Source organism: Xyrauchen texanus, chromosome 5 (genome assembly GCF_025860055.1).
Source record: "Xyrauchen texanus isolate HMW12.3.18 chromosome 5, RBS_HiC_50CHRs, whole genome shotgun sequence".
NCBI classification, from domain to species: Eukaryota; Metazoa; Chordata; class Actinopteri; order Cypriniformes; family Catostomidae; genus Xyrauchen; species Xyrauchen texanus.
This window is the reverse complement of record NC_068280.1, coordinates 2,946,276-2,967,316: the sequence shown is the minus strand read 5'-3', so window position 1 is coordinate 2,967,316 and position 21,041 is coordinate 2,946,276. Positions and strand designations below refer to the sequence as shown.

The 21,041-nt window shown below is 41.7% G+C and overlaps 3 protein-coding genes across 6 annotated transcripts in view; 2 read left to right on the top strand and 1 right to left on the bottom strand.

Annotated features, from left to right (window-relative positions):
* Positions 1-6,618, top strand: part of LOC127644084 (zinc finger CCCH domain-containing protein 13-like) — a 17,793-nt gene extending 11,175 nt beyond the window's left edge. The window contains exons 11-14 of the mRNA XM_052127102.1: positions 1,921-2,002; positions 4,083-4,281; positions 6,163-6,249; positions 6,353-6,618. Of these exons, the coding sequence (XP_051983062.1) occupies positions 1,921-2,002; positions 4,083-4,281; positions 6,163-6,249; positions 6,353-6,511 (527 nt within the window). The 3' untranslated portion in view covers positions 6,512-6,618. The remainder of the gene's footprint in view (positions 1-1,920; positions 2,003-4,082; positions 4,282-6,162; positions 6,250-6,352) is intronic.
* A 30-nt stretch (positions 6,619-6,648) lies between these two features.
* LOC127643876 (essential MCU regulator, mitochondrial-like) lies at positions 6,649-8,976 on the bottom strand. Of its 4 annotated transcripts, none has more exons than XM_052126801.1 (3): positions 8,789-8,976; positions 8,207-8,391; positions 6,649-6,837 (listed from the first exon to the last, which is right to left on the bottom strand). In XM_052126801.1, the coding sequence occupies exons 1-2, from the start codon at positions 8,948-8,950 to the stop codon at positions 8,254-8,256; spliced, it is 300 nt and encodes a 99-aa protein (XP_051982761.1). In that variant the 5' UTR covers positions 8,951-8,976; the 3' UTR covers positions 6,649-6,837; positions 8,207-8,253. The 4 variants fall into 4 exon arrangements, with proteins under 4 accessions (XP_051982761.1, XP_051982760.1, XP_051982759.1 ...); XM_052126800.1 differs by having other exon boundaries at positions 6,649-6,834; XM_052126799.1 differs by having other exon boundaries at positions 8,250-8,391.
* Positions 8,977-9,983: 1,007 nt separating this feature from the next.
* On the top strand, positions 9,984-19,765 carry LOC127643862 (DDB1- and CUL4-associated factor 15-like). Its single transcript, XM_052126780.1, has 13 exons — positions 9,984-10,093; positions 10,672-10,769; positions 11,750-11,888; positions 12,073-12,179; positions 12,262-12,407; positions 12,905-13,063; positions 15,042-15,632; positions 17,079-17,170; positions 17,291-17,413; positions 17,536-17,618; positions 17,754-17,858; positions 17,944-18,059; positions 18,849-19,765. Exons 1-13 carry the CDS (start codon positions 9,998-10,000, stop codon positions 18,902-18,904), a joined length of 1,911 nt encoding a protein of 636 aa, XP_051982740.1. The 5' UTR covers positions 9,984-9,997; the 3' UTR covers positions 18,905-19,765.
* The last annotated feature ends 1,276 nt before the right edge of the window (positions 19,766-21,041 follow it).

Here is a 21,041-nt window from a genome sequence, read left to right as displayed (position 1 = left end):
CATACATCTATACCAATACACACACACACACACACACACACACACACACACTCATACATCTATACCAACACACACACACACACACACTCATACATCTATACCAACACACACACTCCTCAATACACACACACACACACACACACACACTCACTCAGACATCTATACCAACACACACACACACACACACACACACACACTCATACATCTATACACACACACACACACACACACACACACACACACTTCTCAATACACACACACACACACACACACACACACACACACTCAGACATCTATACCAACACACACACACACACACACACACACTTCTCAATACACACACACACACACTTGGACATCTATACCAACACACACACACACACACACACACACTCACACACACTCACACTTCTCAATATACACACACACACACAACACACTCGGACATCTATACTAACACACACACACACACACACACAACATACTCGGACAACTATACCAACACACACACACACACACACAACATACTCGGACATCTATACCAACACACACCCACACACACAACACACTTGGACATCTATACCAACACACACACACACACACACACACAAACAACACATTTGGACATCTATACCAACACACACACACACACACACACACAAAACACACTCGGACATCTATACCAACACACACACACACACACACACACACACACACACACACACACAACACACTCGGACATCTATACCAACACACACACACACACACACACACACACACACACACACACACACACCCTTCTCAATACACACACACACACACACACACACACAACACACTCGGACATCTATACCAACACACACACACACACAACACACTTGGACATCTATACTAACACACACACACACAAAACACACTCGGACATCTATACCAACACACACACACACAACACACTTGGACATCTATACTAACACACACACACACACACACACAAAACACACTCGGACATCTATACCAACACACACACACACACACACACACACACACACACACACACACACACACACACACAACACACTCGGACATCTATACCAACACACACACACACACACACACACACACTTGGACATCTATACCAACACACACACACACACATCCTTCTCAATACACACACACACACACACACACACTTGGACATCTATACCAACACACACACACTAATTTTATCTGCATCATGTATTCAGTTGTCCTGCAGGTCTCTATAATACAGAGAATAAGGGAAAAGCTTGTATTTGCTCCATAGGCTAAACATGAGAAAAATGGCGCCATCTGGTGGAAAATATTAAAAAATGTATATTGTGAATCCAGCACTCCAGAATAAAAGCATAATATCCTAGAATTCATGATTTTATGCTTTAATGACACTGAATTTGCAATGGGGACATTTTTGTCCTTGAAGAGTGTAACTATTTTGTGTACACGGTGTGTTATAGATGTATTATAGGAACTGAGATTGAAACATCAAAATTACCCCAAAGATACACACCTTAGGCAAAATGAATGCCATTGGCATTAACACAGCCAACATGACTGAAAAGACAAAAATGTCCCGGAGTTCGCACAAGGGTTGAATGTAGTCTGCTCTAAAAGTCTTGTGAAAGGCACTTCGTAAAAAAACAAACTTTGGTTTGGAACGGCCCTTCAAGTGGCGTTCCCTTCCCGAAGTGCCCTTCAAAATGCTGTTTGGAAAACACCCTAGGTCAAAGTCAAAATAAAGAAATAAGAAATTGTGGCCTATTTGTGAGAGCTAGTTATCCATTGATTGATTTGTGAGACATCATGCTAATGATATGTTAGATATGTTGCTGCTTGACCTCTCTTCATACCTCTCTTTTCTGTTCATCCTCCCTCTTTTTTTAGTCATGGATGCTCTGAGGAAAGCTCATCAGGAGGAGATGGAGAGACTGAAGGGACCATCAGACCCCTCCATCAGACAACAACTGTACGGTCACATTTATACAACATTTTTACAGATCACTTTTTTTTTAATCATATTTCAGTGTATTAATGATGGAAAGCATTAGAAATTTAAATAATATCAATAAAAATAACATTATTATTACTATTATCATTATCATAGAGTGACTATTTGCACTTGGTGTTAATACCTGCTACATTTTGTGGCCATTTGCACTGAAATCGTTTGATGGAAACAAAGAAATAAAAGACAAACTGCAGCTTGAGTGTCTCTGCAATGGTTTAGTGTGAGAAGACGGTGTAAATGTGCTTTTCTATGTGGATGACCTGGGTTCTAATGCTCTATTTGACCCAGTTTTCCCCATCCTGTTTCCTGTCTCCACTCTTTATATTTTTCTTTAATAACTGTGTAGTCCGATTCCCGAATGAATGACTCTTATGAGTCGGATCTTTTGAATCTACAGTCTGAAACATACAGCACGACCAGTGTAGTCCGATTCCCGAATGAATGACTCTTATGAGTCGGATCTTTTGAATCTACAGTCCGAAACATACAGCACGACCAGTGTAGTCCGATTCCCGAATGAATGACTCTTACGAGTCGGATCTTTTGAATCTACAGTCCGAAACATACAGCAGGACCAGTGTAGTCCGATTCCCGAATGAATGACTCTTATGAGTCGGATCTTTTGAATCTACAGTCTGAAACATACAGCACGACCAGTGTAGTCCGATTCACGAATGAATGACTCTTACGAGTCGGTTCTTTTGAATCTACAGTCCGAAACATACAACATGACCAGTGTAGTCCGATTCCCGAATGAATGACTCTTACGAGTCGGATCTTTTGAATCTACAGTCCGAAACATACAACATGACCAGTGTAGTCCGATTCCCGAATGAATGACTCTTACGAGTCGGATCTTTTGAATCTACAGTCCGAAACATACAGCACGACCAGTGTAGTCCGATTCCCGAATGAATGACTCTTACGAGTCGGATCTTTTGAATCTACAGTCCGAAACATACAACATGACCAGTGTAGTCCGATTCCCGAATGAATGACTCTTACGAGTCGGATCTTTTGAATCTACAGTCCGAAACATACAGCACGACCAGTGTAGTCCGATTCCCGAATGAATGACTCTTATGAGTCGGATCTTTTGAATCTACAGTCCGAAACATACAGCACGACCAGTGTAGTCCGATTCCCGAATGAATGACTCTTACGAGTCGGATCTTTTGAATCTACAGTCCGAAACATACAGCACGACCAGTGTAGTCCGATTCGAATGAATGACTTACGAGTCGGATCTTTGAATCTACAGTCCAAACATACAGCACGACCAGTGTAGTCCGATTCGAATGAATGACTCTTATGAGTCGGATCTTTTGAATCTACAGTCCGAAACATACAGCACAACCAGTGTAGTCCGATTCCGAATGAATGACTCTATGAGTCGGATCTTTGAATCTACAGTCCGAAACATACAGCACGACCAGTGTAGTCCGATTCCGAATGAATGACTCTTATGAGTCGGATCTTTTGAATCTACAGTCCCAAACATACAGCACGACCAGTGTAGTCCGATTCCCGAATGAATGACTCTTACGAGTCGGATCTTTTGAATCTACAGTCCGAAACATACAACATGACCAGTGTAGTCCGATTCCCGAATGAATGACTCTTACGAGTCGGTTCTTTTGAATCTACAGTCCGAAACATACAGCACGACCAGTGTAGTCCGATTCCCGAATGAATGACTCTTATGAGTCGGATCTTTTGAATCTACAGTCTGAAACATACAGCACGACCAGTGTGCCAGGAAATGCCACCGTGACTGAATATGTTTTCTCATGGGAATGTTGAATGTGTTCAATGAATCGCTAATTACTGTTCAGTATTGATCATCTGTCCCGCCACCTTCTCTGAGCACCAAGAGAAGTAGCAGATGCTTGATTGATGCTTGTTTGTTACTGACAAGAATTCCACTGAGGGAATCAATTGATGACTTGATAATGATTTAATAAGTCATTCAAACCAATCAATCATCAATACATGTGCAGTTATTCAGTCAATCAATGCATGTCTTTGTTTGTGTCAGGCGCGAGTGCGAGTTAGACGGTCTGTCTGAGCATTACTCACAACAGCGTGAGGAGCTCAACTGCATCCAGAACAGCACTGAAGAGAGACACGGAGCGACCCAACAGAAGGAGAGAGAGATGGAGCGACCCTTCATCACAGGTCAAAGGTCAGGAATTGTGCCCCTTGGCAGCAATGAAAGGAGCACTTCAGAATTACAGGTGAGACACTGACCTTTGACCTATAGATGAATTGTAAACACTCGCTGTCACGTAAAGATCACTCAAGTATATGCGGATATACAGTATGCTAAACAGTAAGCATTACGCAACACAAATAGTATGCTATTGTGGTCACATGACTTCATGTGCATACATTTTTGCTTTTTTTTAAAGGAGAAACGAGTCGATTTTTTTGGTAATCAACATCATGCCACAAATGCGTTCAACTGAACTTAAAGGGATAGTTCATCATTTATTCACCCTCATCCCATCCCAGCAGGGTATGACTTTCTTTCAAATGCAGAACACAAATGAAGATTTTTAGAAGAATATTTCTGCTCTGTAGGTCCATATAATGCAAGTGAACCCACACCTATCATATCACTTCTGAAGGCATGGATTAAACCACTGGAGCCATTTAGATTACTTTTATGCTGCCTTTATGTGCTTTTTGGAGCTTTAAATGTCTGGTCACCATTCACTTCCATTGTATGGACCTACAGAGATCTTAAAAATCTTCATTTGTGTTCAGAAGGAAAAAAAAAAGTCATACATCTGGGATGACATGAGGGTTAATGATGAGACAATTTTCATTTTTGAGTAACTGAACCAGGAAAATTCCTTTAAGTGACTCTAAAGAGCAGTGACGTCATCAGGGGTGGGGCATCTGATGTGAATAGAGACAGAGCGCAACGCGTCATAATCTGAAGACCACGCCCACCGGTGGGGGAAAAACAAACCAACCGTCTCCATTGACTTTGGATTGCGAGAGGTTTCCACCTCGTCATTTATGGCTTATAACAAACGACAGAAAAATGCCTAAAAGCTGCTGTGTGACAAGGTGTACAGCAAACAAGCTAAATAACACAGAAATAAATTTGTATAAGCTTCTGAACCGTAAAAGCCAGCCTATAAGGACTTATGTGGATAAAGCAGAAAGCTATGCAGTGACGGTTATGTTTGCGAGTGCCTTAGCTACAGTAGTAGGGTTACGTTACTAAGAATAACGTATATATTATTATATACGTTAATAATATAATAGGGTATATAATTACCCATATTAATATTTTCATTAATTATTACTAAGTGCCTTACAGTAATTGTTAGGTTTGCAAGTGCCAAGCTACAGTTGCTTGCTAACGCATAACTAACACTAGCTTGCTAATGAATGTTTTTGTTTTTTTTGCAATGTCGCGTTCCAGTGGGCGTGGTTCTCAGAGTAGTTCGAGAACTAGTTGCGCTGTCTCAATTGATCCACTTTTATGTCCTGAAACAAACCGTTTTTGGGGGGTCGACAGCTTATAAAAATGTATTTCTGGGTTATTTAGCTTGTTTGCTGTACACCTTGTCACACAGCAGCTTTTAGACATTGTTTTGTTTTTTGTTATAAGCCATAAATGACGAGGAGGAAACCTCTCGCAATGCAAAGTCAATGGAGACGGTTGGATTGTTACCGCCCCCGGTGTGGGCGTGGCCTAAATACGCTCTGTCTCAGTGGTTCTGTGGTTAAGTACTGCCACCTGCTGGTGATAGATGGAAACTTCTCCAGGTCATTATTTTACAGAATTGCATTTTTCAAAGCTTTTTATTTATTTGACATTTAATCTGTTCGGTTGAGTTTCATTCATCTTGCTGAACTTACAGTAATATATTGCCTTTTTCCATTGATGTGGGTGGTTTGTAAATGATTCATGGTGACACCAGCGTGTGCATGTTTTTGTGTTGAAAAGTTTAAGTGCTATAACTGAACACCACTTCACAGTTCTTCCCCCCACAGTTCTTCCCCCACACTTGCAATGTGACAAATCCATTTTTAAAAGTGCCAAAAATATTCCATGTAGTCTCTAGTTAAATACGAGCCTGTTAACTGCACATCTGCAGATGTTATTGCGAGGAAAGGAGAGCGAGGTGGAATATCTACACAAGGAAATCGTCTGTCTCCGGAAAGCTGTTCGAACTCTTACTAAGGTACATTCTGTGTGTTAGGCATGTCTGTCAATAACAGATAGTGATTGTTTATAATAATAATAATAATAATATAGATATCACCAGGTGTTCTCCTCCTCTGTAGGAGAATGAGGCGTTGAGCGAGCGCTATAAGGAGGTGTACATGGAGCTGAGTCACTTAAAGGGCCGCAGTGAGAGAGAAATGAATTCTCTGAAACGACATCTCAAACTCCGTAATCCTGGCCTGGACGAGGAGTGTCAAAGCAACTGCACGGATCGATGAGAACACAATAATGAACTTGTCTACCACGAATATGCCTTTTGTTATAAACCAGTTTAACTGGAATATTTAAGTTAATAGAACAAAAACACTCTCCTGTGTTTGTAAATGACACATTTAACACAAATGTGACACAACTAACATTCAGACACTTTATTAAATAGACGAGAGGCGAGTGAGCCTCTGACAACATTTCATTTTTAAATAAAGTCAAGCTTTGGCTTCTGGATAAGAGTTAGTGTAATGCACAAATATAAACGCAAGAGCGTGTTGACGGTCTTCATTATTGCATAACTTCTGCACCAGTCCTGCAGCACCCAGAAGATCTGCTGGAGAGAAACATGCACTGAAAGAACAGCAACATGAGCGTTACCACATACACACTCATAATAATGTTGCCATTTCAATTATTTATCCAGTCCTTTGTGATTACTGGATAATGTGGTTTTATATATATATATATATATATATATATATATATATATATATATTGCATTTATACATATATGGGATATTTAGTAAATAAATGTACTGTAATAAGATGCTTTTCTCTGCAAACACAGAATTGTTCTTCACTGTCGGTGTGTGTTTCCCCATTGGTTATTTTTTGTGTATATATAAAACTAGGGATGCACCGATGTGAACATTTTTATCTAATACCAATATTAACAAAAAAACTATTAGCCGATAACGATACCGTTATTGTGTCACTCATCATATTTTGTCATCAGATCACTGTTTAAAGCAACCAAACTGGCCCAGTAGCTAGGGAGGGTAGAGTCACATGGGGTAACCTCCTCGTGGTCACTATAATGTAGTTCACTCTCGGTGGGGCATGTGGTGAGTTAAGCGTGGATACCGCGGTGGATGGCGTGAAGCTTCCAAACGCGCTATGTCTCCGTGGCAACGCGCTCAACAAGCCATGTGATAAGATGCGCGGGTTGACGGTCTCAGACGCGGAGGCAGCGGGGATTTGTCCTCCATCACCCGGATTGAGGTGAATCACTACGCCACCACGAGGACTTAAAAGCACATTGGGAATTGGGCGTTCCAAATTGGGAGAAAAAGGGAAGAACATTTATTTTTTAAATTTTTGGACGATTTTAACAAAAACTATAAGCCAATAGCAACACCGATTAGACCATCAGATCACTGTTTTACTTTAAGAAATGCAAAATGAGGTACAAAAGGTTTTTTTACTGTTCAAACAATAAATAATTTTCATTGAACATTGGATCTGTTGAACACATGACAGCAATCGCACGCAATTTCAATCTTAATTCAATCAATCATGCAGCATTAATTGATATATCATCACGATATCTCAGATGTCAAAGTCTGCTGGTTTCAAAGCGTTTTTGGATGGTTTCACTCATCAAGTGGCCTGTAGACAAGTGCTGTTTCCACAACTGTCACATATGACGGGATTTCTGCATTAACATCAGAACTATAAAGAATTAAAATGAAATATTACATCATGTTCTTAGGACTGCCAACCCTTCTACATATTGTGGCTCTTATTATTTCTGGATTGTGCATTTTAATTCAGAGTTTTTACAAAGTTTGTTACTAATTCATTATAAATTAACCATGTCTGCAGATATGTCGATGGTTTTAATTCGGTCAATAATTGGTCGATAAATATCGGAAGACGATACATCGTTGCATCCCCAAATTATAACCATAAACTAACGTTACCAGAACGTTCTTGGATTGAACGTTGGGTGGGTTCCTCATGTACCTTCTCAGTCATCATCATCGTCATCATCTGGGACGAAAATCTCGTGTTCCTCTAGCAGAGCAGCGAAATACTTGCTGATCCAAGTCCCGACATACAGGAACGGCACCACCACCACAGTCATGCGGATCAGTCCGAACGGAACCTGAGCAAATATAATACAATAACAACAAAAAAAAAAATCGCACACCATGTAGTTGTTTTATTATTATTTATTATTATAGTTGTTGTTTTCCAGAGACGTATGGCTGTCTTTCAAATGTAATTTGAGATAATGCTGACTGCGGCATGAATAATTGATTGTTAGTTTCTCTATCAAATAGAAAACAGTCGTTAAACTGTCACATTTATCGTTGAATAATTAATAATAGAAACAGCCGTACACGAAATGCTTAGTTTATAAAAAATGTGTGTAGATCCAACAATATGATTGGTCATCGGACATGTCAGTCAAGCTTTTCTTCATTTTCATTGGCTCGCGAGAACCCCGGTTAAAGCGTCCCTGAAGCGGCCAGCGGCAATGTTTAGAAATATAAACGCACCTTGTCCGGTTTGGGAAGAATGGCCCCCGATGTGGATGACACGACGGTTCGGCTGAGAGTCGCCCCTGTCGCATTCACAGACTTTGGTCCAGCGTTGCGACCCAATGTAGCTGTATTTCTAATGAAAACAGCCAGAGAGAGACGACCCAGCAACGACGCCATGATTCCTGTCAGTCGGTTTTAAACCCCGCCCCTTTTGGATTTATAATTAGGGAGGAGGTGCATACATGCGCTGCTCCGCCCATGCGTTCACTGAAATTGGCACTGGTGTGTTGAATGCAAATTTGATTTATAATAGTAATTACATTGCAATCAACTTTAGTATTATTGAATATCTTATAATATTGATAATATATAAATTACAATATTCCTGTAAATAAAGCCTCATAAAATGCATCTTCTTAACATGGGTTTGGGACGCTACATGTGTACGTTTGGATGTATACTCTTTAAAGCGTACAGTCTTGCAATATTACCGATTAAAATTCAATCTGGAAAAAGGGAAGAGATAAGTCTGACAAAAACACCAAAGAACCGGCCAAAGATTTTAATGGGGCAGCGTTAAATTAGAGAACATACATTTTAAGATAAGACATTACATTTCGATTTTATATTCACTATTGTTTAATATAGAATTTTTCTATAGTCTATACAGTATTTAACACAATTACATCAGAAGTAACTGTATTTAAATGACTGAAATTTTAAGAGTAATCCCTTGCTTTACTTTTTCAACGAAAAAGTAATTTAATTACTTTTTAATGCATTACACTCAACACATTACACCAATAAACCCCTGTAGCTGTGTCAATATTACAAAAAGACAACACAATAATAAAGAAAACTATATTATACATCAGTTAAACTTTACATTCACTGTAGTATAACATTAATTCAGGACTTGACAATTTCCTTTAAGTGATCAGCTGACTGCTAATGTGAAACTACTTATAATATTTTTGTTTTATTTTAAAATTAATAAATAACATAATTGTTTGATCACACTGAGACTGTTTGATTTGATAAATCATATTTAGCGTTCAATAGGGACATCCAATGAAACGCGTAAAAAAGGGCACAACACCCACCCATATGTTTGATTGACAGCTAAATCAACCAATCAATGCACTCAACAGGGGTCACTGAACCAATCGATGTGCTGAGTGGGCGGGACTGAGGGCAAATCGAAGGAGTCGGCAAAAGTCCAATATGGCGCCCAGCTCAAAATCTGAGAAAGATGACAACAAACAAAAACATCAGAGAAAACACAAAGATCACATTATCAAACTTCTAACGCGTGGACGGGTAGGGAGACTGAGAGGACGTGAACAAAACAGTGTTTTTCTTTGCGTGAAATGTTACTTCTTCGATGCGTAATGTTGATAATAATGAGTGTGTTATTAGCATGTTTAGCTGTAGCCTCATTAAACGCAATGTGCCCCTTAGAGTTTCTCTCAATATAAATGTCTAAGTATTCATCAGCTGCGATGCTGTTTATGATTGTCTTCATGATGTGCTTACTCATGTTTGTCCATGACATTCAACAGTGATACATTGTGGCCTTGTATTTAATAAACAGTGAGGCTTCAGTGATAACTCTTACAGATCTTGCTACTGAGACTTAATGAATGAATGTTTTACACTTATGTTTTCTACATGTATAGCACAGTACAAGATTTGATTGACTAGATGTGAAGCAAGTGTTTGACACTCATCCAAATAAATGTTCTAATGTACAAGTTCCTGTAGCAATTGCAATTGTTTGTCTGCTGTGATTGACAAACCAGCTTTGTATCACTGCTAACATGACTGAGATTTCCCTTAACATATTTGCTTCTGTTGCTTTAGTCTTTATCTATATTAAAATGTTTTCTCTCCGTCAGCTGAATGGACAGCTCTCTCAGCGGTTCTTCCGGAAACTTCCTCCTCGTGTGTGTGTCCCTCTGAAAACCATCGTCAGTGAGGAGTTCCTCAGAGCAGGGTGAGAAGATGTGGTCTGTCCCCTCCATTGTCACCATACACATTCACATTGTCACATGGAGAATCAGTATTAAATGGTCTTGGCTAGTTTAATCAAAATGATTGTTGTTGTTTTTTTTAAATTTTGGTTAAAATGTAAAACTCGCTTTCATAAGACACTGAGACATACTCCGTGTTTAGAATAGCATAAATAATACAGCTACAAAATATGTTATTACACATACACATACACACACAAACACTCAAATTCTCTATAAATGGAGATGATTTAGTACTATAGGTACTCTCACTAGAAGTGGCCGTTAGATATTCATCTGTGCACAGTTAGACAAACTGTCTATAAATCGGGATGATTTAGTACTATAGGTACTCTCACTAGAAGTGGCCGTCCAGCCTAGATGACTCAAAGGGAACACAGCAGAATGATCAATGAGGTATAGAAGACCCCTAGAGTGACAGATAAAGACTTGAAGGAATCATTGGAACTGGTGAACATCTCTGTTCATGAGTCTAATATACAGAAAACATTAAACAGGTGTGGTGTCCATGGCAGGACACCATGAAGGAAGCCGCTGCTTTCCAACAAAAACATTGCCGCATGCCTGAATTATGCCAAAGAGCACTTCTGACCCGTTTGCTGATGGTTTTAAATTGGCCGATACATGTATGCATCCCTAAAACAATTGTAAAATAAACGGTGATGGTACCAGTGTACCTGAACTAGCCTACTTAGTAAAACAAATATGGACTCCTGTTTTAACATGTAGCATACAACTGTTGTTTATCTATTGTTTCATACTGCGTTCTTTCTCAACTCATTGCCTTTGTCATTTAGGTAACACCTGATTGCAAAAATGTGCACTAAAGCTGCAATAAATAGTGCGTACTTTCATTCTGGTGTCGTTTATGTCGAATTCCAGCGTGTGGAGTGTAATTGAAACTTCCTTCAGTCAATGTTTAAAGGTTTCTCTGCTGTCACAGGCACATCTTCCTGGGCTTCACTAAGTGCGGTCGTTACGTGCTGTCTTACACAAGTGACTGTGGAGAAGATGACGATTTCTCCTTCTACACGTATCACCTGTACTGGTGGGAGTTTAACCTGCACAGCCGCCTCAAACAGGTACCAGTTAAACACTGAGTCTGTCAGAGCAGTGCTCAACTTCTCTCTTTATGTTTGATTCTGCATGGAGCAATCAGCCACTGGGAAGTGCAACTTTACACTCTTTAGACTTTAAAACAGCAAGAGCCTCCTTAGGGGCCTTTATGTAAGAGGAGGAGATCATCACGTGTGTCTCTCTGTGCAGGTGCATCATGTGCGATTGTTTGCAGGTGAGGATATTTACAGTGATCTCTATTTGACTGTGTGTGAGTGGCACAATGATCATTCCAAGCTGGTCGTCTTTGGCTTCAAGTAAGAGTCTCTCTCCCTCCTCTACATTGTATATTTAAGTGTCCACATGTCTAAACATGAGCTCTGTTTGTGTGCGTTTCAGCACTCGCAGCTCCAGTTCAGCCCTGATGAACATGATGATGAGTGACGAGAACAACAGAGACATTTACATCACAATCACCTCAATGCCTCCAGCACAACCCTGCAAACAGTGCTGCCCCACCTCCTCTGTGTCTACCATACGCACAGGTATACACACAATATGGTCACGCATTAAAGACCGATTTAAAGTTCTGTCATCATTTACTCATCCTGATCCTCATGTTGTTCCAAACTCAAAAGGAGATACTTTGAAGAATGTTCATACTGCTTTTTTTCCATTCAATGAACGCATATTGTGACGTGGACTGTGAAGCTCCAAAAAGCACAATGAAAGTATCATAAAGCAGTCCACATAACTTGTGCTCTATAATCCAAGTCTTCTGAAGCCATAGGATAGCTTTGTGTGAGGAACAGACTTGTGTTAATTTCAAATAAGACCTAAAAAGTATCGTGTGTGTCCCATCACTGATATCAAACCTGGTGCAATGCTTTTTAACGTGCCATCGAGATTTTCAGTCAAAGGAAATAAAGTCACATGGGTTTGGAGCAACTTGAGGGTGAGTGAAATGATTGTCCTTTCTGGGTGAACTGTCGCTTTAAGGTCATTTATGGTCTCTACACTCTTTCTGGTCATGTGTGTGTAGGAGGGGAGTGTCTGCAGCACGGTTATGTTCTGAATGCTCGCTATCAGGTGGTTTATCCGTTCCCAACGTTCCAGCCCGCACTGCAGCTGAAGAAAGACCAGGTGATTCTACTGAACACCAGCTACTCTCTGGTGGCCTGTGCCATCTCCCTCTGTCCAGGTACAACACCGTTTCTTTCTCTGTGTCCTTGTGTGTGGTTTGCTCTTTTCAGAATAGCATATTAGCATACTACTTTTTCTATTTCTGCCGTGTTTATATAGGAGTAGTATGGTATTCCAGATTTAGCACTTGCCTTTGTGAATCTTGACCAGCATCGGAGAGACTCTTACTAATAGTGGTGTCACTACTAACTTAAAGGGAAAGTTCACCCTAAAATGAAAATGTTCTCATCATTTACTCGCTCTCATGCCATCCCAGATGTGTGTGACTTGCTTTCTTCTGCTGAACACAAACAATGATTTTTAGAAACATATTTCAGCTCTGCTGGTCCATTTAATGCAAGTGAATGGTGACCAGAAAGTTGAAGCTTCAAAAAGCACATAAAGGTAGCATAAAAGTAATTCATAAGACTCCAGTGGTTTAATCCATGTCTTCAGAAGAGATATGATAGCTGTGTGTGAGCAACGGCTCAATATTTAAGTCCTATTTTACTATAAATCTCTTCTGTTTTTTAATGATTCGCATTCTTCATGCATATCGTCACCTACTTTGTAGGGAGGAGAAAGAGAAAAAAGGGAGGCATAAAGGATAGATAAATCCTATTTGGACAGCCCAGTAAGTGGCCATATGCAAAAAGAATGCGAATCATTAAAAAAAACAGAAGAGATTTATAGTAAAATAGGACTTAAATATTGAGCCGTTGCTCACACACAGCTATCATATCTCTTCTGAAGACATGGATTAAACCACTGGAGTCGTATTAATTACTTTTATGCTGCCTTTATGTGCTTTTTGAAGCTTCAACTTTCTGGTCACCATTCACTTGCATTGTATGGACCTACAGAGCTGAAATATTCTACTAAAAATCTTCATTTGTGTTCAGCAGAAGAAAGAAAGTCACACATCTGGGATGGCATGAGGGTGAATAAATAATGAGATAATAAACATTTTTGGGTGTACTGTCCCTTTAAATTTTCAGTAGAGTGAGTGTGGTTTTTAAATAGCATCATTTTTTCAGTAACAATGGAATAAATCTTTTTTCTCAAAGTCACAGTTTATTGTTAACAATCCGAGCTAAGACAACAATCAAACACACTGTCCCAGAATGCCCTCTCGTTGGAAGTAGTGTTAAAGCTGAAGTATGACATTTCTGCGGTTCTGATCACGTGACTCATTGTGCATGACACCGCGGAGACTCACAGCATGTGGAGACTCATGCTACTCTCCACGATCCACACACAACTCACCACACGCCCCATTGAGAGAACCACTAATCACCACCACGAGGAGGTTACCCCATGTGACTCTACCCTCCCTAGCAACTGGGACAATTTGGTTGCTTAGGAGACCTGACTGGAGTCACTCAGCACGCCCTGGATTCAAACTCACGACTCAACACTGACTGTCTTGCACGATGTCACTGGCCGTGTGACCGAGGCTTGCGCATTTTTGGGTGATGCCATTTCATGGGAAGTTATGCAACAATGTTTCCTTCTCCCTGAAAGATATTAATGAAATAAGTGTCTAAAGACATCTCACCGGTCTCTGTGACAACTCAAAACAAAAATGACGCTTTTCACCAGTTTCATCATGATTTTGCGCATTTTCATAGTATTATATTTGCTGCAAATTATTGATGCATAATGTATTTTTATGCCATGTTGTTCATAACAGTTGTCAGTTGAGGGCGCTGTTTTACTACTGTTGTTTTTCGTTTCTGCTCTCAATAAAGCTCATTTTGGTATCTTTGGAGTTCTGGGTTTTGGAAAGAGGGGGCGTGGCTAATCCAACAGCTCAGTCTGGTGGAAGTAGACTGCCTAAAATCACTTCCAGCACCTTTAATTGCATACATTTAAAAAATATATATGTAATTGTTACATTTCTCAGCCCTAATTTAAATTTCTTAATTAAAATGTTTTTTTTTCTTCTAGAAAACTAGTTTCAAAGTAGCTTCCTCACACTCTCTCTTTCTCTGCAGGAAATGGGCAACAGGACGGTCAGAATAATCAGATTCTGTACAGAAAGAGAGAAGTCCCTTCCTCTTCCTCCTCCTCTTCTTCTACTGCTGCTGGACCTACCTCTCCATCTTCATCCTCATCCTCATCAGCCTCGTCTCAGGGGTCACCCGACTTCAGGCATATAAAGCCTCATGTCTCTTCGCACTCTCCCGGCCAATCACAGGCCGCTGTGCGAGCCAGAGAGTTTGCGGCTGATATTTTCCGCCGAGCTCAGGCCGGAGCAAGAGATGGAGACGCTTATGGACAAAAGAGAGACCATGACAGGTGCAAAGTCAGAGAGAAAGTAGAGGAAGACCGAGACGCGGAGGTCCCCGGACCCTCTACCTCCTCTTCAGGACAGAAACAAAGTTTAGCTCCACCTACAGAGGCGAAGGAAAGCGTGACATGCAAAGAAGTCGTGTCCCCGGGGTCCTCGTCCTCTGTGTCCTCTCTGTCTCCTAATGCTCATGAGTTTTCAACATCATCTTCCTCCCCATCTGAGCCAGCTTATGTCAACTACACCACTCTGAGATACAGACTACAGCAGACCGGAGCGTCAGAACAGACAAATGGTATTATTGTAAAAAGTGAATGATGTGTTAACATAACTGCATATTACATAAAATGATTCCAAAATTAAAGAAATGGTTCACCCAGGTTAGCTCAGCTGACTATCACACCTGGAGTCGCGAGTTTGAATCCAGGGTGTGCTGAGTGACTCCAGTCAGGTCGGTTGCTAGGGAGGGTAGAGTCACATGGGGTAACCTCCTCGTGGTCGCTATAATGTGGTGAGTTGTGTGTGGATGCCGCGGTGGATGGTGCGAAGCCTCCACACATGCTACGTCTCCGTGGCAACATGCTCAAAAAGCCACGTGATAAGATACGTGGGTTGACGGTCTCAGACACGGAGGCAACGGAGATTCGTCCTCCACCACCCGGACTGAGGCGAGTCACTACGCCACCACGAGGACTTAAAACGCACGTTGGGAATTGGGCGTTACAAATTGCGAATAAACCAAAAACCAAAAAATAAACAGTTCACCCAAACAATGTTAATCTTCTCATTACTTGATGTTAGGTTCTTCGAAAAATCTACACAAACGAATATTTCTCTCGAAGAATCGTTTCAGCTTTGTAAGTCCATACAATGCAAATGAATGAAAACTTTGAAGCTCATAAAGCACATAAAGGCAGCATAAAAGTAATCCATACGACTCCAGTGGTTTAATCCATGTTTTAAAGAGATGCACAGGTAGCTGTAATAACCTGCCGGGCGTTATTGCCTGCCGCACCTCCACCAGTGCCTTCAGCCCATCTGCGGTGTCATCACCCGGGAGCCACCTATCTTCAATATTTCACCCCATTAATCCCTGGAACATCTCCTGGTGGTGGGGCAGCGGTCAGTGACGTCTCCCTGCCACCCCCCGCAGCGTGACACAAGATCACCTCCAATGCCTCTCCTTGTCGCACAGTCATCCTTCCTTCACAAAGTACTTGCAGCCAGGGTTCTGTATGGTAAACGGTCTGCACTTATATAGCGCTCTTTTAACCTTGCCGTTATTCAAAGTGCTTTACACTGTGACTCGTTCACCCATTCACACACATGACGGCAGAGATGCCATCCAAGGCGCTAGCCTGCCATTGGGAGAAACTTGGGGTTCAGTGTCTTGCCCAAGGACACTTCGGCATGTGGAGTCATGTGGGAATCGAACCGTCAACCCTGTGATTAGTGGCCGACCCGCTCTACCACCTGTGCCACAGCCGCCCCATATGTCACAATACCTCTACACGACCATACGCGCCAGCCTGTTAGCCAACTGGCACCGAGATGCATACTAAGTGCCCTACTGGCACCGTATCTCTCGCTGACTCCGGTTCCATATGGCATACGACCTCAGCATGACCTTCACATTCTCCATGCATATCGCCACCTACCCATTTGTAGTGCGACCTCTGACCCGAACGCACATTTCCTACCGTGTGACTGCACTTTAATAGAAAATCTCTCTTTTCTGTAGGAGAGGAGGATGATAAAGTTCAGCTTCCTTTCACTGTGACCGATCTAAAGGGCCGAAACTTACAGCTGGTGACCGGACAAGACGGTGGTCAGGTGTGTGTTTATATGCGTGTTAAATGCAAACATCACATACAGGGTTCTGAACCACCTGTCAGTGTTTAATGAGCTAATGAACATCCTCTCTGTGTGTTGTGTTGTTTCTCTCTGTCTCAGTGTGTGTGTGTCGAGCAGCTGACGCTGGATTTTGAGTATCTGATTAATGAGGTCATCAGGAATGATGCTGATTGGGGCTCTCAGTTCTGCTCCTTCAGTGATTATGATGTCGTCATCCTCGAGGTGTGGTGAAGGGTTCTTATTTGTTTATAGAAAAACTGCTCTAGTTTGTTATTTTTGCCTGTAGGAATTGGACAGTAAATGTGATTCGGTAATGCATGTGTTCTTTGTTTCTATGACAACAGGTTTGTCCAGAGACGAACATAGTGGTGATAAACATTGGACTTTTACTGCTGGCCTTCTCTAACTGTGAGGATGAACACTGCAGGTACACAAACATACACACATTTACTTCCCTATCAAAAGGACGTCCCATAGACTTGTATTGAAAGTCATCATAACTTGACACAAAAATAAATAATAAGTTTTATACTAAGAGGTATTATCGTCCATCTCTTTCCAGACCCAAGTCCTATCACTCCAGTTTGCAGGTCAGTTGGGATTTAAACACAGGAGCGTGTCGCACAGTCGGTGTGGGTGACCTCACCGAGGTCAAAGGTCAAACCAGGTAACGGCCCGTGAATACACTGCTCTGTTTGTCTGTTTCTCTTATTCTCCTTACGATTGTTTCTCGTGTGTTTGGTGTGTCTCAGTGGAAGTGTGTGGAGCTCTTACAGGAAGTCCTGCGTCAACACTGTCATGAGGTGGCTCGTCCCAGAGAGCAGCTCGCGCTACATCAACCGCATGACCAATGAAGCTCTGCACAAAGGTGTGTACGACACTCAAACCTCCCATTGACTTTCTCAAATGAAGCTAATTGTAATCGTCACACCCAAAAGGCCACGATATACTTCTAGCGAAGCCGAAAAAACGAGTTTGACGTCATTTTAAAATACAATTACAGAGGGTTGCCACGTTTAGCGCCATTAATGCAGAATGTAAACATTACAAATTACACAATCTACTGCATATACACTGATGAGGCGTGGTGGAGTGATTGAGTGGTGGTGGTGTAGTGGTCTAAGTACATAACTGGTAATCTGGCACTGGTTCAAACCCCACAGCCACCACCATTGTGTCCTTGAGTAAGACACTTAACTCCAGGTTGCTCTGGGGGATTGTCCCTGTAATAAGTGCACTGTAAGCCACTTTGGATAAAAGCATCTGCCAAATGTGTAATGTAAATGAGGTCGCCTAATATGCGGTTGGTCCACATGCCGCCAAAACAGCGCCGACCCGCCGAGGCATGGACTCTACAAGACCCCTGAAGGTGTCCTGTGGTATCTGGCACCAAGACATTAGTAAATGGTAAATGGTCTACACTTATATAGCCTTTTTAAACTTGGCGGTATTCAAAGCGCTTTACAATGTGACTCATTCACCCATTCACACACACATGACGGCACAGCTGCCATGCAAGGTGCTAGACTAGCCTGTCTTTGGGATTTTACACACTGCTGCAACACGATTGGCTGATTAGATAATGGCATGAATAAGTAGGTAGATAAATGTGTGTATGCATATTTGTTTTTTGCTAAGTTTGTGTTTTTCATTGCAGGTTCATCTCTTCAGGTGTTAGCTGACAATGACAGAGGCACATGGATTGTTCTTTAAGAGAGACGACACACACACACACACACACACACACACACACACACACACACTAACTAACTGCCCCATCAATGCTGCTGTGCTCTGGGTCACACAGTGTCAGGACTAAAGATATGATCAAACAGTCTCATAGACTTTTACAGTCAAAATGCACCTCTCAGTGTTTCTGTCATGTTTGTTTGTTTGTTTACGTCCATCAGTGTGATTGTGTGGGAACATTCACTACTTCAGGATATTTCAGGGACTTCGTGTGATCCAACAAACTATCCCTTTCATCAACAGACACATAAAGACATGTTTGCATGGTGCTCAGTCCACCTTAAACGCCTGTAACGGCGCTGGACACTCCGGGATCATCTTGTATACTAAAACGTCCTTGTTCCCTTGAATATCCGTCCCTGTTAAAACTTTAAGCACATAATGAGGCTACACATGTTAGCTAAATGAAGTTCCAGTTCATATTGTGTTCCTGTATGAAAATGCTCCAAAGTAAGTAATTGATCATTTCTAAGTCAAAAGTGGAAGTTTTAATTCTTTATGTGGCCAGAAAGCCTGAAAATGTACTTCTCAGCTGCGGAGGAAGCACCTTATCTTAAAGGAAACCCTGTGTTGGTTTGGGTGTTGCAGGACACAGTTGTTTACATTGTTTAGGATGTGTATAGAGGTCTGTGTCATCAGCCAATCAGAAACTGTAGCTCCTCCCCCTTTAAAAAAAATACTGGTCATGGCCTCCGCTGGACTGGATGAGAATATTATTTTTACTCAACATGGATTTACTTTATTTTTGATCAAATTAAATAATTCATGCATACTTTAATATCTATGACTTTTTTAATTGCATAAAAGCGAGCTAATTTAATGTATATTTAAGAAGGATTGCAACACGCTGGGGTAAAAAGACAAACGCCTTGTAAAGGATTGCAAATAACCAGACTCTCCACATGCCCCGCCCCCTGCATTTTTTTTTATTGTTACAAGATGTGTCAGACCGCACAATTCATAAGACAACGCAAAACTTGATGCGGTGCAGTATCAACTTTGCCACAAGGGGTGCTAGAGAGGACATTAGTGTGAACTTTCTGCTTCTGTGGTGAGTTTTGCAGAGCAAATATTGCTGAGCAAGTGAAGTCGATATATTTATAGCAAATTACCTGAACAATAATAAACCCGGTTTAATGGCACAGATTTTGAAGGTAACTCTTTTACCCCTAGAGTGCTGTGGTACCGTATGTCACCGCCACAGTAATTGGTGAAGCATCTTCTAACGTGTACATGCATAAATGTGCTTTGGGCCACAGTTTAGAATTTGCTGTGGGCCCCTAGAATCATTACCACCTTTCACCCCTCTAGCTACGTCCCTGCCTACTACTATGCCATTCTTACCATTTCTGCCATAGACATGGCAGAAGTAGCAAGAGTAGTTTGGGTAAAATGCCATTCCAGTGTCTAGAAGGTAACCATAAGAATGCTGAAGTCTCGTGAGACTCGCATTTGCAATACTAAGATTTAGGGCCAAAGTATCCTTTGGTTGTCCGTGTTGCTCTTTGCTCCGTGCACACGCAGACAGTCCTCATCCGTGTCAACTGTCGGTGCGTTCGTATTCGCTCGTGGTCAGGAGAGTAACGTTTGATCGACCGGGCGCGATACGATCTGGAATGCACAAATACAAACTATACCCAGGCCTTTAGGGTCAGAGTTAGGGACGCTGGCTATCACACCTGGAGTCGCGAGTTTGAATCCAGGACGTGCTGAGTGACTCCAGTCTGGTCTCCTAAGCAACCAAAGTGGCCCAGTTGCTAAGGAGGGTAGAATCACATGGGGTAACCTCCTCGTGGTCACTATAATCTGTGGTTCTCCCTCTCGGTGGGGCACGTGGTGAGTTGTGCGTGGATGCCGCGAGAATAGCGTGGGCCTCCACACGCACTATATCAACTCAACAAGTCACGTGATGAGAATGCGCGGATTGGCGGTCTTCGACGTGGAGGCAACTGAGATTCGTCCTCCGCCACCCGGATTGAGGCGAGTCACTACGCCACCATGAGGACTTAGGAGCCCACTGGAAATTGGGCACGCCAAATTGGGGAGAAAAACAACCAGCAACCTCCTGATTAACAGTTATGTGCTTTAGCCCACTACGCCA